At 48.0% G+C, this 25,828-nt stretch overlaps 1 protein-coding gene across 3 annotated transcripts in view; it reads left to right on the top strand.

Annotated features, from left to right (window-relative positions):
• Window positions 1–290: 290 nt before the first annotated feature.
• CAMK2B (calcium/calmodulin dependent protein kinase II beta) overlaps window positions 291–25,828 on the top strand; it is a 94,145-nt gene continuing 68,607 nt past the window's right edge. The window contains exon 1 of one of the 3 annotated variants that reach the window (XM_037492980.1): window positions 291–553. In XM_037492980.1, coding sequence (XP_037348877.1) covers window positions 489–553 — 65 coding nt within the window. In that variant the 5' untranslated portion in view covers window positions 291–488. The remainder of the gene's footprint in view (window positions 554–25,828) is intronic. The other 2 variants (XM_037492971.2, XM_037492996.2) reach the window with 2 other exon arrangements.

Genomic DNA, 25,828 nt, shown 5'->3' with positions numbered 1-25,828 from the left:
GAGCAGTGTGTGCAGGGCGCCGGTGCGTGCGCAGGGAGCAAGTGCGCATGCAGGACGTGGATGCGTGTGCGGGAGCCGGTGCGCGAGCCGGGAGCGAGTGCCAGTGCACAGCGCGGGAGCGGGCGCGGGTGCGTGTGCAGGGAGCGTGTGCGAGAGCGGGAGCAGGTGCAGCGTGTGCAGAGCTCGGGTGCGTGTGCAGGGCGCGTGCAGGGGCGCGGGCGGGGCGGGCGCGGCGGCGGCGGTGGCGGTGACAGCGGCGCCCGCGCCTCCCCGCGCGTAGGTGTGCGGCGCGCTCCAGGAGGGGCCGGAGCGAGCAGATCTCGCGTGCGCTCGCCGCCCGGCGCAGCCCAGCCCGGCCCCCGCCTGGCGCCGCAAGCCGAGGTGTCGCCCGCGCCCGCGCCCGAGTCTCCGCCGTGCCCGCGAGCGGGAGCCGGAGCCGCCGCCGCCCGAGCGCAGCAGAGCGCACGCCGCGCCCGCTCGTCGCCGCCATGGCCACCACAGTGACCTGCACTCGCTTCACCGACGAGTATCAGCTCTACGAGGATATTGGCAAGTAAGAACAGCGGCGCGCGCGGGGTCGGGCGGGGGACCCCGGAGGGCGCCGCCGACCCCGGAGACCCGGGCGCTCCTCGCACCCGCCCCGGCGCAGTGCGGCCCCGCGCGCCCCCGGCTCCTCCGGCTCCGGGCCCGGAGCGCACCGCCCTGCGCGACCCCGACCCCGGGGCCTCGGGCCGGGTCGCGGGACCTCGGAGCGCGAGGCCCTGGGGGCTTTGCCCGGTGCTGTCGCCCGGCCGGCGGCCGTGGCGCTGGGTGCGGGGCTCCGCGCAGCAGGGGCGGCAGCAGGTGTCCCCGGAGCGCCCGGCAGACGTGACGCATTTGGCGGCGGGAGGTCAGAGAGGAGGGGCGCCCGGGGGCGGCGCGGGGCCTGGAGCGCGGGGGAGGGGCAGCCCTGCCTGCGGGGGGTCGTCCCCGGCGCCGGCCGAGCCGTCTCCACCCGCACCCGAACGGCAGGGCGGGGGGTGGGCGGTGAGACCCGCGCGGTGCCTCCATCTCCGCGGAGCTCCGCGTGGGGGCTGCCCTCTGCGCTGTGGACCGCGTGGGAAAAGCCACTGCTGTGGGTCCCCCGAGGATCTGGGTTCTGGAGAATTTCCCCCTAGATCCTTCTGGAAAGAAGAGTCTGAAGAGCTAAGAGAGAGAGAGCCCTTAGCTCTTCAGACTCTGATCGGGGAGCTTGGATCAGGTCTTTGGGTTTGCGAGGAGGAGGTGGTGGGGGGAGCCAGATGGGCATCTGATTTCATGGTCTTCGAGGTAGATGGATTTGGGAGAATTATTGAGGAAAGGGTAGCAGGGAGGGGCTTTGTAAGGCGCTTTCAGGTATGTCCTCAGGAGGGAACAGGTGGTTCCTGGACTCTGCTTGCCAGCATGAGAGGTGTGGGGCCTCTAGATCTGGCTTTGCCCCTGGGGGTCAGAGACCACCAAGACTGCCTGGGGTGGGGTGGGGTGGGGTGGGGGTGGGGACGGAGGACTCCTCTTTGGCCTGGGGTCTCTGCTCTGTGAGTCAAGGCTTCACCTGGCATCCCCCGGGGTCAGGCTTCTGAACTCCTGAATACCAGGGCCAGCCCGGTGGGAGACCCATCCTCTCTCATCCTCCTCCATCCATCCCAGTCTTCCCCCACACCTCGCCCTCCCCCTCTCTCCCCTGCCATCCCTGTGGTGGGGGTGCTGGCAAGGTTTCCTCTTACACATTCAGCAGCAGATCCTTTTTTTCCCTTTCTAAAAAAAATGTATGTGGTGATACCTTGTGTTGGTGAGGGATGCTGATCATTGATAATTGTGGGTGCTGAGCTGGGAGGAGTGTGGGGGTGTGCTGATTTCCTGATTCTCCCTGCAGGTGCAGGAGGATTTGGGTCAGGCCTGGGGAGTGAGGCACCAGGTGGGGTGGAGGAAATCCGTGGCTCTGGTGAGGGCAAAGGCCGGGCCCTGAGGACCCAGAAACTCCTTTCCCTCTGGTGGGGACTGGTGGGTGCCTGGCCCCAAGGCCGGGTGGGCTTGGGGAGCGCAGTAGTGTGATGAAAGTCTAGCTTGTGCACTGTGTGTCCCGGAGCCCCCAGGACACAGGCCTTAAAGCAGCTTTCAGGGACTGGCTGGGGCTTTTCCTGTGAGGAAGGGAAGAGGGATATGGGTTGCGGGGTCCTCACATGGAGGCAGGTGGCTCTTCAAGGCAGAGGGCAGCAGTGGAAGGAAGGTCATTCCTCTCGGGGACCTTCTTGTGTTTTTTCTGCTTGTGCTCCAGATCACACGGACCCTCACAGCAGTCTCCTCCACCCCCATTTTCTCAACCCGAAGTTCACGCTGATGCCCTCTCCTTCACTTTTGTGTGAGCTCCCCCGAGTCCAGCAGCAGTAACAGGGTGACCTGCCCTCCCCCAAGTGCTGGGTTTCAGCAACGACTGGTTATCCCAGCTGCCGCCTCCCCACTGGAGAATGGAGGTCTTTGGGGGTGCCCTCTGGGAGGCTGAGAGGGGGCGGCAGACCCTGGTGGACACTGGGCTCTTCCTTTGGTCTTTAAGGACCTGAGCCACGTGACTGTGCCAGGGCATCTTGCCTGGGCCCTCCATGTGAGTGGGTGAGGAGTGGAGCCTGGACATGGAGGGGGGAACTCAGGCCTGGGGGAGAAGGGGAACACACCCCATGGGTTGAACTGACTTTTTTTGGACCAGGAAGGCTTTAGCTCAATCCAGCAGCAAGGCTCCTGGCTCACGAGGGATGCTTAGGGGCCTGTCACAGTTCCGTTGGGGTGTCCTGTGTGGGGAGTTGGCCGAGCAGGTGCAAGGATGAACATGGCAAGGAGTGAGAGAGAGGGTTGGGCATTCAGGCCACAGCCTATGCCCAGAACTGGGGTTCCAGGTGGCCATGTTGGCCAGTTGTTGACAGTGCCTGCTCTGGGCACAGTTGGTGTTGCTTCCCAGTCCCAGGTCCACACATCCAAGTTTATTTAAAGCTGCAACCCCTGGCACCAGTCAGGAGACACTGAGCTCCCTGCCCGGGGAAGGACTGGGCCACAGGCCCAAGTCTGCCTAAGTGACATGGTTACAGGCCTCTCTCCTCCCTGACCTGTCCCCTTCTCTATCTCGCCCCCACCCCACCTATGCTCATCCGTGGAGGCCTGGATATTGGGGTCCAAGGGCCTGGAGGAGCTGTTTTCTGGGGCACTGCTCTTCCTTGCCTAGCTGGGCAGGACTGCCAGGGCAGCGCTCAGGGCTCCGGGTGGACCAAGTCCTGGGTGGAACGCTAGTTTGAGCCCGGGGGCTCCAAGACAGACACAGCAGGCCGGCAAAGCCCTTGTCCAACATGGACTGGCCAGTTTTAGTTTTTTCATTTTGGATAGCTTTTTAAAATTGTGATAAACTGTGACACGAAAACTTGTATATCTTCTACCCAGAATTGAAAACTGTTACTCTTTTGTCATTTTGTCTTTAAGTTCTTTTTTTTTAATACAAGAAATAAAGCATTACAAATAAATATTAAGTAACCTTTTCCTCCAATTGCTGTCCTGCTCTTGGAAGTTATGCTTCCCACCTCTCCTCTGTACATTCACATACAGATGTAAGTATCCACCACTAATATATAGTGTTCTTTGGTGTGTTTTCTTTCAACTTTACATAAAAATTCTGAAACTTATCTTTTCTCTCAATGTGCTTTTACTGACATCTATGTGTGGTCGGTATTTTGACCTTTAACTGAACTGCTGCGTGGTGAGTGGCACTCGTAGTGGGAACCCATTATGTTTGGGCAGGTCCCCCCTTGATGGAATTTGGGTGGCTCTCCCAGATCCTGCGGTGTGTTTGCTGGTGCACAGTTGTGAGGGTCTCTTTAGGTGTGCCCCTGCAGTCCTGGGTCTCCCACCAGCCCCTCCCCTGCGCTTACCTTGCTTAGCTGACAGGTTGTGAATGTTTGAGTTTGTTGGGTAGGAGGAAGTCTTGCATTTTGTATTCAGGCTCAAGAGTTTTCCACTTTGGGAAATTGTCTCCTTTAGTTTAGATGTTCTCCCTAAAAGAAACGCCACACCCTAGAAATATTAGATATAAATTTGGGGGTTCATTGAACCCTCCCCATGCTTGAGGATGGCACTGGGGCTTATGGCTCCTGTTGTGACAACCTCTAAAGCACATCATCGAACTTTGGGATTTATTTCACTTGAATTGTCAAGGAAGGCCCCCCACCCCCATTTGATAGACAGAACCACAGCACATGGGGAGTCTGCTACTTGCCTGCACCCAGGCAGCGAGGGAGGCCCTAATCTCCAGTCCAGGCACCCCTACCCTTCTGGCTCCCCCTGAACCTTGGCTAGGCCCAGGACTGACCTTGGTGTGTCCTTGACTCCATCCAGTATACCCCAGTCTGTGGAGGGTGGCCCTCATTCTAGGGTGTGTCCTCTTGCTGGGGATTTGCCATCAACCTCTTGATGGTTTCTCAGCATGCTCTCAACTAGCAAATGGTCTGCTAGGTAGTTATGCTAGGTAGTTAATAGATAAACCCAGGAAATTCAAAACAAATCGATTTTTGAGTCTCCTGAGCTCTGAGGCCAGGTTGCCAGGGAAGAGAGGACCAGTGGTAGAGAAATCACTCTGTTTGCCTTCTCCTACCCTTAAGCACACGAGGCACTTTCTGCCTTAGGGCCTTTGCGGGTACTCTTCTCTCCCCATCATGAACACACAGTTCCTCTCCCCATCCCCGTCTTTTGCCCTCCACCCCTCTTGCTCCGTGAGGCCTTCCCAGATTTCTGGCCCCCTCCCCATCCCACTCCCTGGCTTTTGGCTTCCCCCAGCACTTGACTCACTGGGCACCCCCCCCACACACACACAAAGATGGGGTTTGGGGGCTCTCTCTCCTCCAATGCCTAGCCGAAGCGTGTACTCCTGCACATTTGGGGGAAAAGTGAGTGAACTAATGGGTCCCTATGTGTCCCCTGAGCCAGAGCCTTGATGCCTTAATGTAGGGTATTTGGAAAAGAAGTTGCACATGTTGAGGTTGCTGCAAGATGCACATGAAGGTGATGCTGGTTTAGTTACTATTGAATGGTATTTTTATACCATAACCTACTTTGCCGAGAGCTAAGAATATATCTCGCGCTTGCTACCTGCACTCTTTCTCTTCTGGTAACAGTCGCTAGCAGTTAAATGGCGCTTATTCCATGAACGCGTGAATGCTATTGTGATCATTCCCAGTTTAGAGAGGAGGTGACTGAGGCTCGGAGACGCTCCATGCCCTGGCCAACGCCACCTGGGACCAGGATTAAATCCAAGCGGTTTGACTCTGCACTCCACCTTCTCCTCCTCTCAGAAGCTCATGACCCTACTTTATAATAAATGCTGTTTATTATAGCACACATAATAAATAAAATGTTGTTATTCCACGGACTAACTCATGGCCCTCTTGCGGTCTCCTCTGACTCCAGCTTTCTGGGGCCTCACCTATCCTCGGAGGCTGCTCCCAGGCTGCCATTGTGCTTCCCAGTGGCACTGCCCCATGCTCCTTTTTATAAAAACATCGTTTCCTTTTGCTGTCATTCCATGACAACGAACACTGTGCCCCCCATTTGGGACCAACTCTGCTTGAAATTTCATTTGATTAATTGAACAAAATATGGAGACAATATCATCTTGTAAAGAAAATGAGTGTACAAGTATGGAGTGTAAATGTGACTCACTCCCCACTTACAAATTTCTGCAGTGATGGGAGCCCTGCAGGCAGTGATGAGGAGAGGCCTGGAGGATGCCCTCCCAGCTCCAAAAGCCTCTCCCTGAGCTAAAGCTCTTTCACCCACTCTGGACTTTTGTGAATTGAGGGGTGTCAGATAAAACTGGGACTCTTTTTAGCTATCCCACCACATCCTCTTCTCCCACGTCCTTTCCCAAGAAAAGGCTGCCCACCCATGGCCCAACCTTGAGACTTAACCAGATCTGGGTCATGTTAGGACCTATTGAAACTATGGTAAAAATTAAAGAATTCTTTCCAGAAAAAAAATGACTTGAACATCATTTTTAGGGATAGATATGTGTATGTATACACATAGGTATACATGTCACACACAGATATGATTTCATAACACAGATGAACTCATCATATAGGTGACTCTGCAGTTTGTTTGCTCCCAACATTTTCTCATGAAGATGCTTCCATGCCAGTAAGCCTTTTCTTACAGCTAAGTGCCTACCAGTTCTCTTAGAAGCAGAGAGGTGTATGTATTGTGGTGGCCATATTTTTAAAGCCCAAAATGGAGACTTGCTCTCTAACAAGCATAATAGAATGATGAGAAGACACTCTGTTTGAAATTGGGGCTCCCAGAATTATCTGGGGGACACAATTGTGGATGAACAAAGGCTCTTTGTTTTGGGCAGGATGCCCAGGGTTAGGCACAGGGGTCTCCTTAGAAGAGAACCCATGAGTGCATTACATTCCTTTTTTAATTTGGGGAATAATTAATAATACATGTATTCTTCTCCTTTTTTAATTTGGGGAATCTCCAAAGAGCCTAGGGGAGAGAGGTGCAATGTCTGATTTTCTTTTCTTTCTTTTACCTAAAAAAATTCTAACAGAGATGGTTTCCTTATTTTGCTCCATTAGAGAGTCCATATTGAGCCATTCTGGAATTTAACAAGGGCTTTACTAGGAAAGACCAAATGGAGTCTGTTCCTTGGAAACATCTCGTCCCTCCTCCCGTTCCCTGATGCCACCTCCCTGGTCCAAAATAAGACATGTGGTCTTTCTGGTGATTTCACATATATTTTCCAAAAAGTTTAATTCCCTCTTTTTCTCCCACAAAAAATGGAATGATTTGATTATTTTAAGGCATCTTTCAAAGCTGCATGTCACTTTGTTAGTGTAGAAACATTAAAATGCATTATGTATCAACTTGGTTTTCCAAAAATTATCACATTGGCATATTACATAGAAACTTATATTTTATTCATATAAAAATCTGCATGTATTTAGATGAAAAATCATTTTATGTTAGAAATGGTGTTACTAGCTGCCAATTTTGTGGGTGGCCTTTGTCTCCTAAGTTAGACGGCCACCACCTCTTTCCAACCTATAGCTCCTGGAGGATACTTGGTCCTAAAATACAGGCTTTTGTTGAATTACGAGATAGATTCGCAATAGGCGGGCAAAAATTTAGGACACTTTTATGAAGAAGACATAAAGCACAGCTTATAAGGGCCTAATTTGACAACCACCTTCCTTGCTTTCCCAACTTCATGAGCACCCAGTGGAGGGGGTGGAGATTCTATGTCCATTACGATGTAGCATGAAAGGCATCATGTCTTTTGGCATAACATCTTCCATGTCATTGAGCACATTCAAGTTGGTGCCCTTTTCCAGCAAGGAGCTGAGGGGCAGCCCCTGCCTCTTTGTCTCAGCCCATACTGAATTCAAAAGCATGTCCAGCACACGTAGGTGCCCAACAGAGTGGCTCAGTGACAGATTTGCCAGGACGTTGGCACAACTACCCTGTGCACGCAGTGGAGGTGGGAGGAGCTGGGTGGCTTAGGCCTGTGTCTGCACATGCATACATGCGTCTATATATACTACACATATATGTGTGGTATTTAAAACACAGATTCACATTAAGCAGAATTTTAGTAGATGGTCCAGGTTCTGGGAAGTCAGGGCCCTGAAGTGTAAAGGAGCCCTTGAACAGCCAGCCTGAGTGGCTTCCCGTCTTGTCACCAGGCAGAGTACAACCTCCGTGTTGGCATCACTTAAGTACTTGCCATAGTGGAGCTTGGTGCCAGGAGGTTTACAGCATCTGCCCATCTCTCAATAAAGTCCCTTACGTGGCTTCTGTTGTTGCGTGTTGAGGTACAGCCTTGTTCTCAAAGTCATTGACTTTGTCCAGCCTGTTTGTTAGGGGATTCTGGGTAGATAGGACCCACCTAGTTATGAGCAGCACCTGCTGAAGTAGGTGATCAGGGCAGTGATTCCCACCCACAGATGCATATTGGAGACCCCATCCTAGACCTATTCAACAGATAGGACACAAAGTGGGGGTGCTCAGTGGTGGTTCCAGTAGGCAGTGCAGATACAGATCCTAGAGGGGCCTCTGTTTTCAAGGCCAGGCATATACCACCCTCACTCCCTTGGCTCTGTAAGAGTCTCATCTGACCATGCATTTGGAAGTTGCCTTTGTTTTTCTGTACATTCAATGACATTACCCCCACCCCATCCAAGTCTGGAGCTGTGCTGTCCAGAAGAAGTACACGTTGAGCTGCAAATGTGAGCCACAAATTTTACATGTGTAGTTAAATTGTTTCTGGTGCTTATAAAAAAAGTTGAAAGAAGCTGCAGTTATATATATATATATATATATATATATATATATATATATATATTGAACCCAGTATATCAAAAATATTATTTCAACACTTAGTACAAAATTATTTTGCATTAAAAATATTTGTTGCTGTGTATTTTACATTTGTGGCATATTTCAGTTTGGAGTAGTCACATTTCAGGTTCCTATGGCTACCTGTAAGTAGTGGTCACTAAATTGGACAGCATAGGTCTGAAATCTCAAGACCATTCCTGTCATCATTATTATTATTTTTGATGTGTGTACATTTTTTCTCTCTTCTTTTGCTCTTTCTTGGATCATTCATTTATTCAGCAAGTCCACCTGCACATTTACTGTTTGGCAGGCATTTTTCAGGTGCTTGGCATATAGCAATGAACCAAGTGAAGGGAGCTGTTCTCATGGTGTTTGTACTGGTAGGGGAGGCAGGTAATAAGCAGAAATACTAAACAGAGTATATGATAGGGTAGAATTAATATCTCTGCCCTGAAAGTAGTTAGGGAAACTCAGGAGTGTTAGTTAGGAGGAGGATTGCAATTACAAAAAAGGTGATCAGGCCAAGATGGGGTGAGAAACTTCCACTTGCTAAAATCGGGAACAAAAGGGGCCTCCCTGGTGGTGCAGCGGTTGAGCGCTGGGTTCCGAAGCTGCCCGCAGCCTATGCAGTGCTGGTTTGATCCCCGGCTGCTCCCCGGCCACCAGAGGAGGGTCCCACATGGCGCGCAGACCTCTCCTGCCGCCCGCTGCTCCCCTGAGCAGTGTACTTCAGTCCTTCTGCCTGCTCTGCTCCCCGCTCTGGCTCTGGTGAATTCACTCACCCTCCTGCGCTTCTGACTATACCTTGTTTGTTTGAATAAATAAATAAATAAATAAATCTTAAAAAAAAAAAATCGGGAATAAAAGAGGGAATGTCGCAACTGACCCTACAAAACAGATGGATGACAGGGAATTCTGTGAACAATTTTGCACCAACAGTGGAATGAAAATGAAATGAAATGGAAAAATTCTTAGAAAGACACAAACTACTAAAACTGACTTAAGAAGAAATAGAAAACGGGAATAGACCTATAGCAATTAAAATGTTAAAAATTAAAAAATTTCCCATGAAGAAAAGCCCAGGCCCATATAACCTCATCACTGGAAAACTTTATCAAACATTTATTTATTTATTTATTTATTTATTTATTTATTTATTTATTTATTTATACAAGCACAGGGTACAGACAGAATAGCAGGAGGGTGAGAGAATTCACCAGAGCCAGAGTGGGGAACAGAACAGGCAGACTGATGAAGTACACTGCTGAAGGGAGCAGCGGACGTGGCAGGAGAGGTCTGTCGCGCCATGTGGGATCCTCACCGGTGGCTGGGGATTGAACCAGTGCTGCAGAGGCTGTGGACAGCTTCACAACCCAGCGTTCAACTGCTGTGCCACCGGGGAGGCCCTATCAAACATTTAAAGGAGAATTAATATCAGTTCTTACAAACTCTTCCAAAAAACAAAAAAAAAGGAATTCTTTCTGATTCATTCTATGAATCCAGTTTTACCTTGATACCAAAAAACATCACAAGAAAGAAAATTACAGACTAGTATCCCTTATGAATATTGCAATATCCTTAACAAAATTCTAGCCAAACAAATCTGGTAGTATATAGAAAAGGCTATACACCATGAACACGTTAAGATTTATCCCAGAACAACAGGTTAACATGCAAAAACCAACCAGTGGATACACCATCTTAATAGAATAAACATCATCTTAATAGAGTCAGAAAAAAGACTTGATAGGGTCTCCCCGGTGGCGCAGCAGTTGAGCGCTGGGTTGCAAAGCTGCCCGCAGCCTCTGCAGCGCCAGTTCGATCCCCAGCCACCGGGCGAGGGTCCCACATGGCACGTAGACCTCTCCTGCTGCCCGCTGCTCCCAGTGTATTTCATCAGTCTGCCTGTTCTGCTCTCCGCTCTGGCTCTGTTGAATTCTCTCACCCTCCTGCGCTTCTGACTGTACCCAGTGCTTATATCAATAAATAAATAAATAAATAAATAAATAAATAAATCTATTAAAAAAATAGACTTGACAAAAGCTAGTGCTTTTTCCTGATTTAAAACAAACAAACAAACAAACCACTCAACAGACCAGTACTAGATGGGAACTTACCCAACTTGAGAATGTTAACATAGTCAGTGGTAGCTAATGTTAATGGCAAACAACTGAATGCTTTCTCTCTCTCTTTTTTTAAGATTTATTTATTTATTTATACAAGCACTGGGTACAGTCAGAAGCATGGGAGGGTGAGAGAATTCACCAGAGCCAGAGCGGGGAACAGAACAGGCAGACTGACAAAATACATTGCTGAGGGGAGCAGTGGGCACAGCAAGAGAGGTCTGTCACGCCATATGGGACCCTTGCCTGCGGCCAGAATTGAACCAGTGCTGCAGAGGCTGCGGGCAGCCCCACAGCCCAGCACTCAACCACTGCGCCACCAGAGGAGGCCCTAAATGCTTTCTCTTTAAGAATAGGAACATGCTTGGGGCCTCCCCAGTGGCGCAGAGGTTGAGCTCTGGGTTGTGAAGCTGCCCGCGGCCTCTGCGGCACCGGCTCGATCCCCAGCTGCTCCCTGGCCACCGGAGGAGGGTCCCACATGGCGGGCAGACCTCTCCTGCCGCCCGCTGCTCCCCTCAGCAGTGTACTTTGGTCCTTCTGCCTGCTCTGCTCCCTGCTCTGACTCTGGTGAATTCTCTCACCCTCCCGCGCTTCTGACTGTACCCAATGCATGTATAAACAAAACAAACAAACAAACAAACAAACAAACAAATAAATAAATAAAAACATGCCTCTAAAAAAAAAAAAAAAAGAATAGGAACATGCCAAGGTTGCACTCCACTTCTATTCATTATGGTACAGGAGGTTATAACCAGTGCATTTAGCAAGAAAAAGAAATAAAAATACTTCAGATCGGAAAGGAAAATATCTCTATTTGCAGTTGACATGATCTTGTATATAGAATCTAATAGCAATTCACTAGAAAGCTATTAGAACTAAAAAATGAATTCAGCAGTTTCAAAATACAAGGTCAAGATACAGAAACTCATTGTTTTATTACACTAGCCATGTCCAATCTCAAAATAAGATTAGAAAAACCAATTCCATTCATAATAGATTAAAAATAATAAAATACTTAGTAATTAAGTTAACAAAAGTTATACAAGAATTGTAATTGAAAACTACAAACTACTATTGAGAGAAATTAAAGAACTAAATAAATGGAATTATATCTCATGTCTGTGGATTGGAAGACTCAGTATTGTTAAGATGGTAGTATACTCCAAATTGACCTACATAATCTATTTAACACCTATCAAAATACCAGCTGCCTTTAAAAAGTAATTGACAAACTGATTCTAAAATTCACATGGATATGCCAGGGACCTAGAATAGCCAAGGCAATCTTGGAAAAGAAGAATAAAGTTTGAAGACTCATACTCTATTTCCTGATTTTAACACTACCTACGCAGCTACAGAAATCAAGGCAGTAGGGGTACTAGCATAAAGGTAAACAAATAGATCAGTGGAATGGGGTTGAGGGTCTAGAATAAATCCATACATTTATGTTGAGTGATTTTTTAGCTAGAATGACAAGGAAGCTCAATGGGGAAAGAATAATAGTCCACTCAATGAATGGACACTTTTTGCATATTCATGTGAAAAAAAAAAGAAAAAAGAAGTTAGAGCCTTACCTAACACCAGATACAAAAATTATTTCAAAGTAGCTAACTGTAGATGCTAAAACAATAAAATTCTTAGAAGAAAATATGGGGGCAAATCTTTGCGACTTTGGGTCAGGCAGTGGTTTCTTAGATACAACATCAAAAGTACAAGCAACAAAAGAAAAATTCATAAATTTACCTTCATCAACATTAAAATGTGTGCTTCAAGTCAGGGAAGTGAAAGGACAACCCACGGAATGGGAGAAAGTATTTGCAAATCATGTATCTGATAGGTAATTTTATTAGAATAATTTACCAATTTACTACCTAATAGTAAAGAGACAAATGACCAAATCAACAAATGGGCAAAGGACCCAAATAGATGTTTTTCTGAAGAAAGTATACAAATGGCATCACTGGTCATTAGTGAAATGCAGATCAAAGCCACTTCGTTCCCATTAGGATGGTTAGACTGAAAAAAACCAGACAATAACAAGTGCCAGTGAGGATGTGAAGCTGGAATCCTTACATATTGCCGTTAATCATGGTACCGTTAATCATGGACATCAGTTTGGCAGTTCTTCAGAATATCCCATTCCTAGATATGTACCCAAGAGAAATGAAAACATGTCCACACAAAATCTTTTTTATAGGAGCTTTATTCATAATAGCCAAAAAGTAGAAACAACCTAAACGTCCATCAACTGATGAATGAGTAAAGAAAATGTGTTGCATTGTGCAATGGAGTATTATTCAGTCATAAAAAGAAATGAAGTGCTAATCAGTGCTGACACCTGCTACCACATAGATGAATATGGAAAACATCATGCTCAGTGAAATAAGTCAGACCACGGCCCCAGGGTGTATGATTCTATTCATATGAAGAATCCAGAACTGGATTCTGTAGAGAGAGTAGATTCTAGGGTTCAGTGGGGAGAGGGCATGGGGAGTGACTGCTAATACGTAGAATCATGTTTGGAGGGTGATGAAAATGTTGTCAAGTTAGATTGTGGCAATAACTTTATGATTGTGAATCTACTAAGAACCATCAAATTATACACTTGAAATGGGTGAATTGTTTGGTGTGTGAATTATATCTCAATAAAGATGTTTTAAAATAAGTAAAATCTATGTAGGAAAAAAGCTGTAGCATCCATTTGCTGGGAAGTGAGCTCAGCAGTTCGAGCACTGACTGCTGGGCTTCCAGCGGCCTGGCCTCCCTGGTCTGCGGGACCCAGAAGTGTAGCTTTGGCCAGACACTTCCAGAGCCAGAGTCCACTTCACGTGTCTTCACAGACCCTGAACGCAGAGAAAGCAGGCTTGTCACCACAATGTTGACTGCTGGTGCTGAAGACAGTGCCCAAAATGCCATGGCAAACCTCAATGAATGTCTCCTGTGTCCCTTGGCCCAACGTCCGCTCTGTCCCACACTGGACAGCTACCATGCCCAGAAGCGTCTTTGACTTGGGAGTTGGAGGGTAGTGTCAGGCTTTCAGAGGCTGGCAAGGGTCAGGCAGTGGAGGATGACAGGGCTGGAGGGTGACTGTGCAGACTTCTGCCAGCTGAGCCCACCTTACTCCCCCAAATTATAATTTTTCTGGTTCCTTGGCTCAGACTGGTGCTGGGCCCAGAGCAATCTCAGAGTGGACACAGCAGCGTGGTGGGGAACAAGAGGCTGCCCTGGATCCAGATGGCAGCCTGGAACACTTCTGCAAGGTCTTCTTTTCTGGCTCTGATGGGTGGGACCAAGGTGCTCCAGGCTTCCCTGGGAGCAGAAATGGTGGATCCCAGGGGGTGTGGTGACAGGCATGGGCAGTGGAGAAGGACATGCTATCAGCAGGATGCCAGTGCCAGGAAGGGCTGGAGTGGGGGTAGTAGGGGAGCCCAGACCCCTAGCTCTGCTCTTATCTGGCTACTGCTCTCCCCTCTGCATCAGGAGTCTCCCCCCTTCTTTCTGTCGTCCTCTCCAACAGACTCCTCTTCTTCCCTCCTTTTTTCCTCTGCCCCTTCTCCAGGGTTCCAAGTCTCTCTACCTCCCTCTGTCTCTCAGGGGACCCTCTGAGCTGGGCTGTGACCCCTGCCAGCCAGGGAAGGTTTAGGAAACTGTGAGCCCCTCAGGAGCAGGGCTGCAGGCTTGGATGAGGGGCTGGAGACTCATGTGGGGCAGGACATCTCTGTGATATGTTGCTTTTGGACTTCTGCTTTCAGAGAGCAGGCAGGCATCCTAATTCCCAACTCTGCCCCTAATGTTAGCCTTTGGGCTGAGGCTGGCACTCAGAGTCTGTGGCATCCCAGTGGAGAGTGGGCCTCAGAGTCCCGTCCATCTCTACTCTGTCCCTCAAGTCTGGGTCAGCAGTGGCACTTCCCCTGTGGTGCGACTTCTGGGCCACAGACTGTGGTTGCCCCAAAAGGCAGTGCTTTTCACAATTCCTCTACAGCCTGCGTGAATTTTTAGACTTATATTTTTATTTTCTGATCGACAAGAACAAATGCTCATCTTGACCAATTGCCGGAGTGGCAGGCTGCCCAGACAGCCTGTCTCGTGGGAGGGGTGTTAATCCCTCTCCTTTTTCCACTTCAGGCTTAGACATTTATTTTCCTTGCTTTTGCTTCCAGGCTCTTCCTGGTGTGGTCCACTCAGCTGATTGGGCCCTGTCAGTTGGATTTACCCCTCCCCCCACATTTCCTTTCTTTTCCCTCCCCGCCTCTTCCCTCCTCTCTTTCCTCCCCTCACTTAAGGATCGCTCTTGATGCTGACTTGACTGTCACACGTTCTCCTACCTCCCCATCCTTAGGGATCCCCTGGAAAGGGAGCTGTCACATCTTGGGTGTGTGGGGTCTTCAGCCTTGGTCCCTACTGGGTGCACAGTCTGTCAATCCCCTTTATGAGCTCTAGGCTCTGCCATGCAATGTCAGCTGGGATGCTTGGTCCCAAAGCTTGTGACTTGGCAGAGGTTTTGCTCAGTCTACATGTTCGTGGGGCTGCCCAGGGTCAGTCTTGAGCAGACCCTGGGACCCTGGGACCTGGGCTCAGTGACGTCCATGCAGCCAGGGCAGTGAGGGGGGTCCTTCCCAGTGGGTGAGGGACAGCCTCTGGTTAGTGTACCTGGTGGTGGCCTTGGGCAGGGTCAGGGTTACTTCTTAGAGCCTGCGTCCCTCATGATGATGGTCAGCAGGGAGCTGGCCACATGGCTGCCTTCCCATCCAGGGCATGATGGCAGAGCCATCTCACCACCCTCCCTGATGTCTCATGCCATGTCTGATGGCCTCCGGTGGCTGCAGTATGTCTCCAGTGGGGCTTGGGTGGGGAGGCTAGGGCTGCGAGGAGGGGCCAGGGGTGATCATTCAGGATGACACAGCTCAGCACTTCAGGGGTGGATGACCAGGGTAGTTGATCCCATGGACTGGCCACTTTTCTGTGTCCAGACCTAGGAGGGAGCCTCCAGGTGGCCAGGCCAGGAGAGTGGGCAGATGGGTATCCAGTAGATGGACTCTCCTTAGGGCTGAGCCTAGAGTAGCACCTGCCAATGCCCTGGTTTGCTGAGCCCATTGAAGCAGCTCAGTGCTTTACTTCACGCCTTACTGTTTGGGTTTTGTGGATTTTTTTTCTCTAAATTTTTCTTGTTTGTCAGTAGAAGTTAAGTTTGACTTGTCACGTGGTATAAGAGCTCACTTAAAGGGGCTCTTCTTAAAGACCAGAATTACAGACTGCATTGCAGCACCAGTTTCTTTCATTTTTTCTCAGAGATATGGCTGCCTACCCTGCCAGGACATTGCTTTTCTATTGTGGTAAAAATATACATAACATCTACCATTTAAGCCACTTCTCAGTGTACATTCAGTGGCACTAGTCACATTTCACATTGCTGTGCAGCGGTCACCACCGTCCACCTCCAGAACCTTCTCATCTTCCCAAACTGAAACTCTGTCACTGTTGAACACTGACTTCCCATCCTACCCTCCCAATCCTGACCCCATGCCCTACTTTTGTTTCTATGAACTTGGCTAATCGCCATATCTCACGTAAGTAGAATTGCACGGTATTTGTCTTCTTGTGATGGGTTTACTTCACCTAGCATAATGTCCTCAGAGCTCATCTCTGTTGTAGCATGTGTTGGAATTTTCTTCCTTCCAAGACTGATTGCTATTCCATTGTGTGGTGGGATGCCTCTGTGCTTCTCCAGTCATCCGTCGGCAGATACTTCGCTGCTTCTGCCTCTTGGCCATCATGAATAGCGCTGCTCTCAATGTGCGTGCAGAGGACATTTTCCAGGACATGCCACATGGTCTCTTCCTACAACTTCTCAGCACTCACGGCATGGCCTGTGCCGTGTAACCTCGCTGGTTTCAGCTTTCTCCTCTATAATCTGGGGCCGTTGGGTCAAAGGACTTCCTGGGGTCCGTTCTGGCTCCATGGGTTGGTTCTATGGAAACCCTACTTCTTTTCTTTTCCACGACTTGTTACACAGTTCACTGGTCAGATGCTCAGGTATCTGTAGGGCGATCATGTGGATATTTTAAAGCTTCCACAAGCCTTTTGCATTCCTCAGGAATAAAACTTTAAGAGAGGTGATGTCAGATTGAGCTGAAACGTGAAACAGAGCAACTCCCAGCACTTTCATTGGTACACACCTTGCAGGAGGAATAGATTGAAGGAACGCAGAGTCCACTGTTGTAACTTCCATATCCCTGTGGTCTCAGCAGCATGCAGTAGAGAGTGTCTGTGTGGATTGCCAGGTGGTGCAATGCCCAGTCCGACGGAGATATTCCTGCCTCCTTCTGGGGCTGCTGGAACATTCCAGTGGTTGTTGCCCCTCCTGACATCTAGTCCTGCTTATTTTCTGAGCTGCTATGGTCTTGGCAGTAATTTCAGGCCCACTGGGGGTTTGATTCAGTTCTGGTCCCTGTGGTGACTGCCCAGCCCTGCAACTAGTGGGGCAGCTGCGACTTTGAAGAGCTGCCTTTGAAGGTCACTCTGCGGGGCGCCCGCTCACAGGCTGGGCTGGGAAGAAAGTCCTGTTCAGTGCTTTATGGGGAGCACTGCTGTGGTTGTGTTTGTGGATCCAGCCACCTTTCTGGCCTGTTTCTGCCTTTTGTATCCTTCCACAGTTGCACTAATATAGCTGATATGTGGACTGTTTTCCAATCACCCCAGTAGCTGGGCTGTGTCCATCCCAGAGATGGAGAGACAGTGCTGGGGTGCAGTCACCCTCCAAGGGCTCCCTGAGCCTGCAGGGAGGATGGCCATAATAAGGAGCAGGGACCCCCTGCTCATAGGCACCCTGATCTCAGGTTCTAGGAGACCATCTTGAGGAAACAGTGACCTGGTAGTGACATTAGTGTCCCCAGGCCAGGAGTAAGTGACTTTAGCCCGAGGTGGGCAGTGGACTGATCAGATCCCAGCTGAGCAGGTGTGTGCCGCTCATCAGAATCTTTGGCTTTAGGAAGAACTTAGCCACCGCCTCCCTCCCCCGCGCAGTGAGGCCCTCCTTTTGTGGGCATTGGGGTGGCTGCTCCTGTGGGACAGTGCCCACACAGAGGTGATGCCCAGGAACCCACATTTGTGGAAGCGCTTACTTTTGAGACAGGCAGTGCTGGGGGCAGTTCTCTGGGTTGAAGAAGGAAGCCTGACTGGCCACCTGCATCAATCCCCTTGGTGCCCTTGCTGGATTCTTTTGGACCTCCCACCCTGCAACAGCTGTGCTGGAGGCCAGAGCTGTTCCACGTTGTCACTGCTGTGCTGGCTCCCAGCGAATCGCCAGCTTTCAGGGATGAGCTAAGATCCTGTGTGGTCTGGGTTCTAGGGGCAAAGAGGAGCAGACACCGGCGCTGTCCTTGAAGTGTCCAAATTTATTTTAGGGAACAGCACAAAAATGTGTGCTCCTTGCAGGCAGTGCCACAGGAGCTGGTCATGGATTTGGGATGCATGTGGCAAAAGGTTGATTGCAAAAATCCAACTGAAATGTGGATGAGGAATGTAAGCAGGCAGTTCACAGACAAAGAAATGGAAATGCTTGAAGCTTGTGCAAACATAAAGAATACAAGTGAAAGCCTTGCCTGTGCTCCCTTGTCCCTGAGTTCATTCGGGCTTCAGGCTTATGGATGGTTTTCTAAGCGGTTTGTTGGCTAATGAGGCCACCTTGGCCAGGGGCTGGGCTCAACTCTCCTACAGTCCTGACAGGCTGAGGGCCTCTCTGTGTGGGCGGGAGAGGAATCCCAGAGATGTGGGAGCCGCCTTCTCCAGCTGTCCCAGCTGCAGGGGGCTGAGCCTGCTCATACCCTTCCTCCTGCTCCTTTGTGGTCCACCCCCACCCCCACCCCCGTCACCTCCCCCCCACCATGGGCCAAGTTGGGCAGTTATACCCTCACTAACCCCTCTCTGACTTCTGCTGAGGCCACTATGGGCTGGCTCCAAGACTGGCAAGCTGCTCCTGATTTGGGGGAAGAGACGTGGCGTTGGGGAGGGGCAGGCACCTTGTGTCCGATTATCTCTAGGCCTTTCTGCTGGGTGTGCCAGTTTGTTTATCCATTCATCTGCTGGGTGACATCTTGGTTGCTCTCAGGTTTTGGCAGTTATGAGTAAAGCTGCTATAAACATCCGTGTGCAGGCTTTAGTATTTAGAATATAAGTTTTCAACTTCTTTGGATGGAATACCTAGGAGCATGCTTGTTGGATCATGTCTAATTTTATTAGAAACTGAGAAACTGGCTTCCAAAATGGGACTGTGCCATTTTGCATTCTCACTTGGCAATGAATGAATTTTCTGTTGTTCCCTATCTCTACCTGCATTGGGCGTCGTCAGTGTTCCAGATTGTGACCATTCTAATGGGTGTGTAATGATATCTTACTGTACGAATTTACTTGACGTAAGATGTGGTGCATCTTTACGTCTGCTTAATGGCCATCTGTATATATTCCTTGGTGAGATGTCTGTTCATATCTTTTGCCCATTTTCAGTTGGGTTGTTTCTTTTCATAGTACTGCATTCTAAGGGTTATTTGTGTATTTTGGGCAGCAGTTATTTATCAGATGTGTATTTCGCAAATATACTCTCTTATTCTGTAACATATCTTCTCTTTCTCTTAACCTATCTTTCATGTAGCAGTTTTTTTTTTAAAGATTTATTTATTTATCTATACATGCACTGGGCACAGTCAGAAGTGCGGGAGGGTGAGAGAATTCACCAGAGCCAGAGCAGGGAGCAGAGCAGGCAGAAGGACCGAAGTACACTGCTGAGGGGAGCAGCGGGCGTGGCAGGAGAGGTCTGCGCGCCATGTGGGACCCTCCCTGGCAGCAGGGGATCAAACCAGCCCTGCAGAGGCTGCTGGCAGCTTCGCAGCCCAGCGCTCAACCACTGCGCCACTGGGGAGGCCCTCATGTAGCAGTTTTTATCATAATAAGGCCTAGCTTATCAATTGTTTATTCCCCATGTTATCTTCGGGAAGTTTTTATTGTTTTGTGTTTCACATTCAGGTCTATGGTCCATTTTGAGTTGACTTTTGTAAAAGGTGTAAAATCTGTGTCTATCTATTTTTTTGGTATCTGCATGTCCAGTAGTTCTAGTACAGTCTTAGTCTGTTGAGGCTGCTAAAGCAGAACTCCTATAAATTGGGCAGCTTATAAACGACAAACATTTGTTTCCCACGTTCTGAAGACGGATGTATAAGATCATTGGTCTGATGGATTCAATGAAAAGAGCCCACAGGCTGGCTTTCCCTGTGGCCTTGCATGTCCTTGACACAGGTGGAAGGGGTGTGGCCCTCTTGGGGGCTCTTTTTTTAGGGACATTAGACCTAATCACTCCAGCAGCCCTAACTCCTATTACCATAAGCTCAGGTTTAGAATTTCAACATATGAATTTTGGGGGCACACAGAAATTCAGTCCATAGCAAGCACCATTTGTCAAAAAGACTGTCTTTCCTCTACAGAATTGCTTTTACTCCTTTGTCAAAAATCAGTTGACAGTATTCGTGTGGGCTTCTTTCTGACTCACTCCATTCTGCTCTATTGATCTATTGTCTATTCTTTCATCAGACCACTCGGTCTTGGTTACTGTAGCTTGATAGTAAGTCTTGAAATGAGGTAGAGTCAGTCCTCCAACTTCGCTCTTGTCCTTCTGTGTTACATTGACTTTTCTGGGCCTTTTGCTTCTCCATATAAACTTTAGAAACAGTTTGTTGAGATCCATAAAATTACTTGGAATGTTGGTTAGGATTACATTGAATCTATAGATCGAGTTGGGAAGAACTGACATCCTGGTAATACTGAGTCTTCCTTTCCATGAACATGGAATATCCATTTATTTAATTCTTTGATTTATTACATCATAATTTTATAGTTTTTCTCATGTATATATTATCTGTATTTTGTTACATTTATGCCCACTTCTTTCATTTTTTAGGGCTAATGTAAAGTGGTATTGTATTTTATTGTAGATTCCGCTTGTTTGTTGTTGTTATATAGGAAAGTGATTGACTTTTGTGTATTGCTCTTAGATCCAACAACCTTGCTCTCATTGCTTATTATAGTTACTTTGTTGATTCCTTCAGATGGTCTATATAGAGGATCAGGTCATCTGTAAACAAAAGCAGTTTTATTTTTTCCTTCCCAAGCTGTGTCCCTTTTATTACCTTTTCATTTCTTAGTTACATTAACTAGGACTTCTAGTAGGAATGTCTAAAAGAAAGGTTGAGAGGGGGAAATCCTTACCTTGTTCCTGATCTTAGAAGAACTGCATCTACATTATTACCATTAAATGTGATGTTAATTATAGGGCTTTTTGACAGATGCTTGCAATGGACAGAATTGTGCCTCTTCCTCCCACCCCAAACAAATTCATAGGTTGAAGCCCTAAACCCCCAATGTGAGATAGGATCTTTAGGAGGTGATTAATGTTAAATAAGGTCATAGGGTAGGATCCTGATCTGATGGGATTAGTGTCCTTATAGGAAGACATACCAGGGAGCTCACTCACTCCCTCTTTCCATGTGCAACCACTGAGGAAAGTCCATGGGAGCAGCATACAGCAAGGTAGTGCCACCTACAAGCCAGAAATCCTCTTTCCTGACCTTGACCTTCTAGCCACCAGAATTGTGAGAAAATAAATTTCTGTTGTTTCAGCTGCCTGGTCTGTGGCATTTTGTTATGGCAGCTGGAGCATCCCAATACAATGCTCTTTATCAAGTTGAGAAATCTTCCCCTAGTCTCCCGAGAGTTCTTATTATGAATGGGTGTTGGATTTTATGAAATGTTTTTTCTGCATCTGTTGAGGTTATCAGTTGATTTTCCTTTACATCAGTTGATGTGATCAATTGATTGCATTGCTTGATTTTTCAATATTGAACCAGTCTTGAACTTGAGACTTCTTCTTTAACCCATGTGTTATTTGGAAGTGTGGTGTTTAATCTCCATATTGGGGTTTTCCAGCTACTGTTTTCATTTTTGTTTCCAGTTTAATTCCAGTGTGGTCTGAGAGCACACTTTGTACCACTTCTGTTCTTTTAAATTTATGAAGGTGTACTTGATAGCCCAGAATGTGGTCTGTCTTGGCAAATGTTCCATGTGGGCTTTGTTGTTGTTGGATGAAGTAGGCTCTAGGTGTTGATTGTATACTATGACACAACTGGACTCAACACTACTGTCTGTCAGTTGTGTCCTTGCTGCTTTTCTCTCTGCTAGATTTGTCCATTTCTGAGAGAGGGGTGTTGAAGTATCCTGCTAAGACAGCAGACTCATTTAATTTTCCTTGCAGCTTGATCAGTTTTTGCCTCATGTAGTTCGCTGCTCTATTGGCAGATGCATAGATACTAAGGATTGTTATGTCTTCTGGGGAAGTGACCCTTATCATTACGTGATGCCCTTTTGATCTCTGACAACATTCCCGCCTTTGATGTCTTTTCTGTCTGAAATTAATGCACTTAAACTTTGTTTTGATTAGTACTGACACGTATCTCTTTCTCCATCCTTTGCATTTTTAAAAATTGTGGTAAAATATGTATGTGTAACATAAAATTAATCATTTTAATCATTTTAAGAGTATGATTCAGTAGGAAAAGGTAAGTCTATTCACAGTCTTGTGTAACTATTACCACTATCCATTTCAAGAACTCTTTCATCATCCCAACCAGTAACTGCACCTTTAAATAATCCTAGTGTCGCACACCTTTCAGACCCCATTCTTTCCCCTTGGCTGGTGACCCCTATACCTTATTTTCATTGACTTTGCTGCTTTGAGTCCTCCAGGGAACTTCTCAAGGATGTCTGTAGCCTGGTGATGGGGATCAGAGGATGCTGGCTGCTGCAGGGAGGGGAGTGGCTTTGGACAGTATTTGGGATGACAATGTGAGCATGAGGCCCATGCAGTTTAAGTCAGACATGGTGTCATGGACTTGTGTCACAGCCTGGCTGTTCTCAGTCACTGTATGGGACTGTTGACATAGAAGAAAAAAACCTATACAAACCCGATATAATTACTTTATGTGAAAGTGTAAAGGGGTTACTCTGTGCAGTTATTTACATCTAAATCTTGTTGGGGCAGACTGCGTATTTTGATGTGAGCCTTATTTGATCAGGAAACAGCCCACTCCACTCACTTCAGTTGCCATCTGCTCTCAGCATTGTCAGAAATGTAAAGAAAATGAATTTATGTTTCTGGCACATCCAGTCAAGGAGCCACTCACTGGTCAGCTCTGCGGGGAGGACAGGACACAGGAGCTCTGGTCCTGGGCTTTGTAGTCTATGTGCTTAGCAGAGGGGTACCAGTGACAGACCCAGCACCTGTTCAGAGGGTTCCTGAGGGGAGCAGAACCTCATCTCTCTGTCTGAGATGTACCCTCAGGACCAGGGCAGCACTGCCATCCTTGTGTCTGGGCAGGGTCCCCAGGTGGGCTTGCACGCATGGGTGCTGACCGACACTGTTTCTGTCCTGTCCTTCTCATTTTTTTCTTTGTTGACTATTCATTTCCTCAGAAGCTATCTATCCCAGGCTTTTGTGGGTCACACAAAAGTTCAGAAAGGGATCAGTCTGAATCCTAAGAATAGAAGTGCCTACTCCCCCTCCTGGCCCTCATGAGACTGTTGAGTAAAACTTTCTTAGGTCAGATAAGTTAGGGAGAGGCCGCATGTCATACTGTCTTGGAATTCCCACTACAGACGGCCCTATTCAGTCTTGCAGTTAAAATAAAAGGGAAGGAAGGAAGGTGGGAGGGAGGAAATAAAACACTGTTGAACGTACTGGTTCCCAAACTTATTGGCCCACAGAACCTCAGTGGTACCTAAGATTTGTTAACATCATATGTGCTAATATTTGGAATGTAATTTGGGAAATGTTTGTCTAGGATGCACAGTGGCAGACTCAGCGCGGCAGAATTGGGAGTCAGCATGCATGATGCATTGAATGTGTTTCCTAAAAATACATATGTTGAAATCTGAACCCCAACACCTCAGAACATGACCTTATTTGGAAAAGGGTCTTCAAAGTAGTAATCTAGTTTAAATGAGATTATTAGGATGCGCTCTCATCCAATATGACTGTCCCTTTATATAAAAGAGGGGAAATTTGGACAGAGACCTAGGGAGAGTTCTGTATGAGCAAGAAGCCAGAGATCAGAGTGATGTCTACAAGCCAGGAACGCCATGGATTGCCAGCAAACCACCAGAAGCTGGAGAGAGGCCTGTTTGGGATTCTTCCTCATTCTTCAGAAGGAACCAGCTCTGCTAGCACCTTGATTTCAGACCTCTGGCACCAGAAATGTGAAAAATACATGTTTGTGGTTTAAGCCCCTGGTCTGTGATGCTTTGTTATGGTGGCCCCAGGACACTAGCATGGCATGGCTGGGTTATGCCTAGAGGTTGGGGCTGGCAAGCCACCTGTATTCCAAGGAAGGACTTCAGAAAGACAAGGGTTGGGTGTTGGGGCAGACGCAAGAATAGTCGCCTGTGTTGTAAGTTGTGACTCATCCAGCAACTATGCTGTTGGACATAAATTCGATGGAAATAACCATGGTGTTCACACAGGCCATCTATGACAAGGGAAATTGGAAACTTTCCAAATGCCTGCCAGTCGCGGAAGCGCTCAGCTACCCATGGAAGAACTGTTCTCTACTATGAAGATGTCAAGTATATGATCTAGGTCAGAGTGTGGGAATTGTGTGTGAAGTGCTGTTAAATATAAAAGGCAAAACACAAAGCAGATTCACACACTGCTAAAACACGTGCTTGGATGTTGGCAGAAACCACAGGGAGCTGGGTGTCCACAAATAGAATTAATGTTGTCTGGCGTTGGTCTCCAGTCGGGTCACTTCAGGTTCTGTTTCTAGCACCCAGGACGCCTGGGCCCCAGGCAGGAGTAGAATTCAGTCTTCTGAGCTCCAAGTGCCAGCTTGCTGCTGATGCCCGAGTGCCGACTGGCCGCGCCTGGGTGGTGGGTAGCCTTTGCCACCTGCCTACTGGACATCACTCCCATGCCAGGATCTTTGGCTCCTGCCCAGCACGCTCTGGCTTGCCCAGCTCTTGTTCGGGGGCCAACATGCTCTCCTCACTGGCTCCAAATTGAAGGCCATACCCTACTGGCATCCCAGGGTCAGCTGCCTAGTCGCACTGCAGAAGGGTTGTTAGTAGTGGAGAGAAATACTGAGAGGAAAAAAGCAGAATGTAAACAGCAAGAAGCTCCTGAATGTTGAAGAAGAAAACCTTTCCATGATGTAATACTCATGGTGGACACATCACTGCATGGGCTCCACCAGCGGTGTTGTTGGCTACAAAGGTGGAGGTGACTTCAACCTGTTCTTTCTTGAACTTTCTTGCGTTTACTATGTTTTCTGCTGGGTGTATGGATTATGTTTTTTTCATTATTCCTGGAAGCAAGAATACACTGAAAGAAAAAGAACTCACCACAGTCTCAGCCCTCTGTTTCATATAGAAGCTCTTATATTCCAATTTTAGTACTGTGCTGCTGAGGCGCGCACTACAAGTTCTTATTTTCTACCAAATTGCTTACGTTGAAATTAAAAATGTAAAAGAACACTTTAATCAAGGGAGGGAAATAATTTTAAGTTAACAAACAAATAGCTTGATTTAGTTCAAGAAAACAAAACCTAACAAGCAAAGGGTCTGGGTGGTAAGTGGGCGTGGGCTCCAGGGCCCTGAGCTCTGGCCAGGTTCTCCCCAGTAGGGCATGTTTGGGGCCAAGCTGGCCAGGGAGAATGGGCCTGGGTAGCCTGAGGTTGGTTTCAGGACATCCATTTATTAATTTAAATGGGAAATAAAACCATCAGTCAAGCCAAGTGCTTCTGTTGTGTGATTTGCTTTTTGGCGAATCTGCTGGGTGGGGGTGAGGGTTGGGAGTCAAGAGGACTGTTTTCATCAGGAGGGGCCTGAACTGTGTGGGAGCCTCACACATAAAACGTAATGGGAAATTTTGTTTTACAAAATAAATAAACAAGGATTGGATACTAAAATTTATGAAGCCCAGGAAATACAGAGGAGTTACAGTTTTCTAGGAACTGAAGGCAGTCCCTGACATGGCCCTTGGCTGTCACCAGCTGTTAGGAGTCTGACAGGGACTTCCCGGCTGACCTGAATGTCCATGTCAGCAGAGTGTCTGTGCGTGTGGAAGCTTCACCTCCCGAGCTGTTAGGCAAACCGATGTGTCTATGTTGACCTGTGCAGACATCCAACAGCCCCATGGAAGCCAGGACCTTGCCCGCTGGGCCTTTGAGGACCCAGGATGAAGGAGCGCCCTGAGAGGTTATGGGCAAGGGCGGCAGAGGGAG

The sequence above is a fragment of the Talpa occidentalis genome, unplaced genomic scaffold (assembly GCF_014898055.3).
Source record: "Talpa occidentalis isolate TD23 unplaced genomic scaffold, MPIMG_talOcc4v2.1 talOcc4.10, whole genome shotgun sequence".
Lineage (NCBI taxonomy): Eukaryota > Metazoa > Chordata > Mammalia > Eulipotyphla > Talpidae > Talpa > Talpa occidentalis.
The sequence above is the reverse complement of the archived record's forward strand: the minus strand, read 5'-3'. Positions and strand labels throughout refer to the sequence as shown.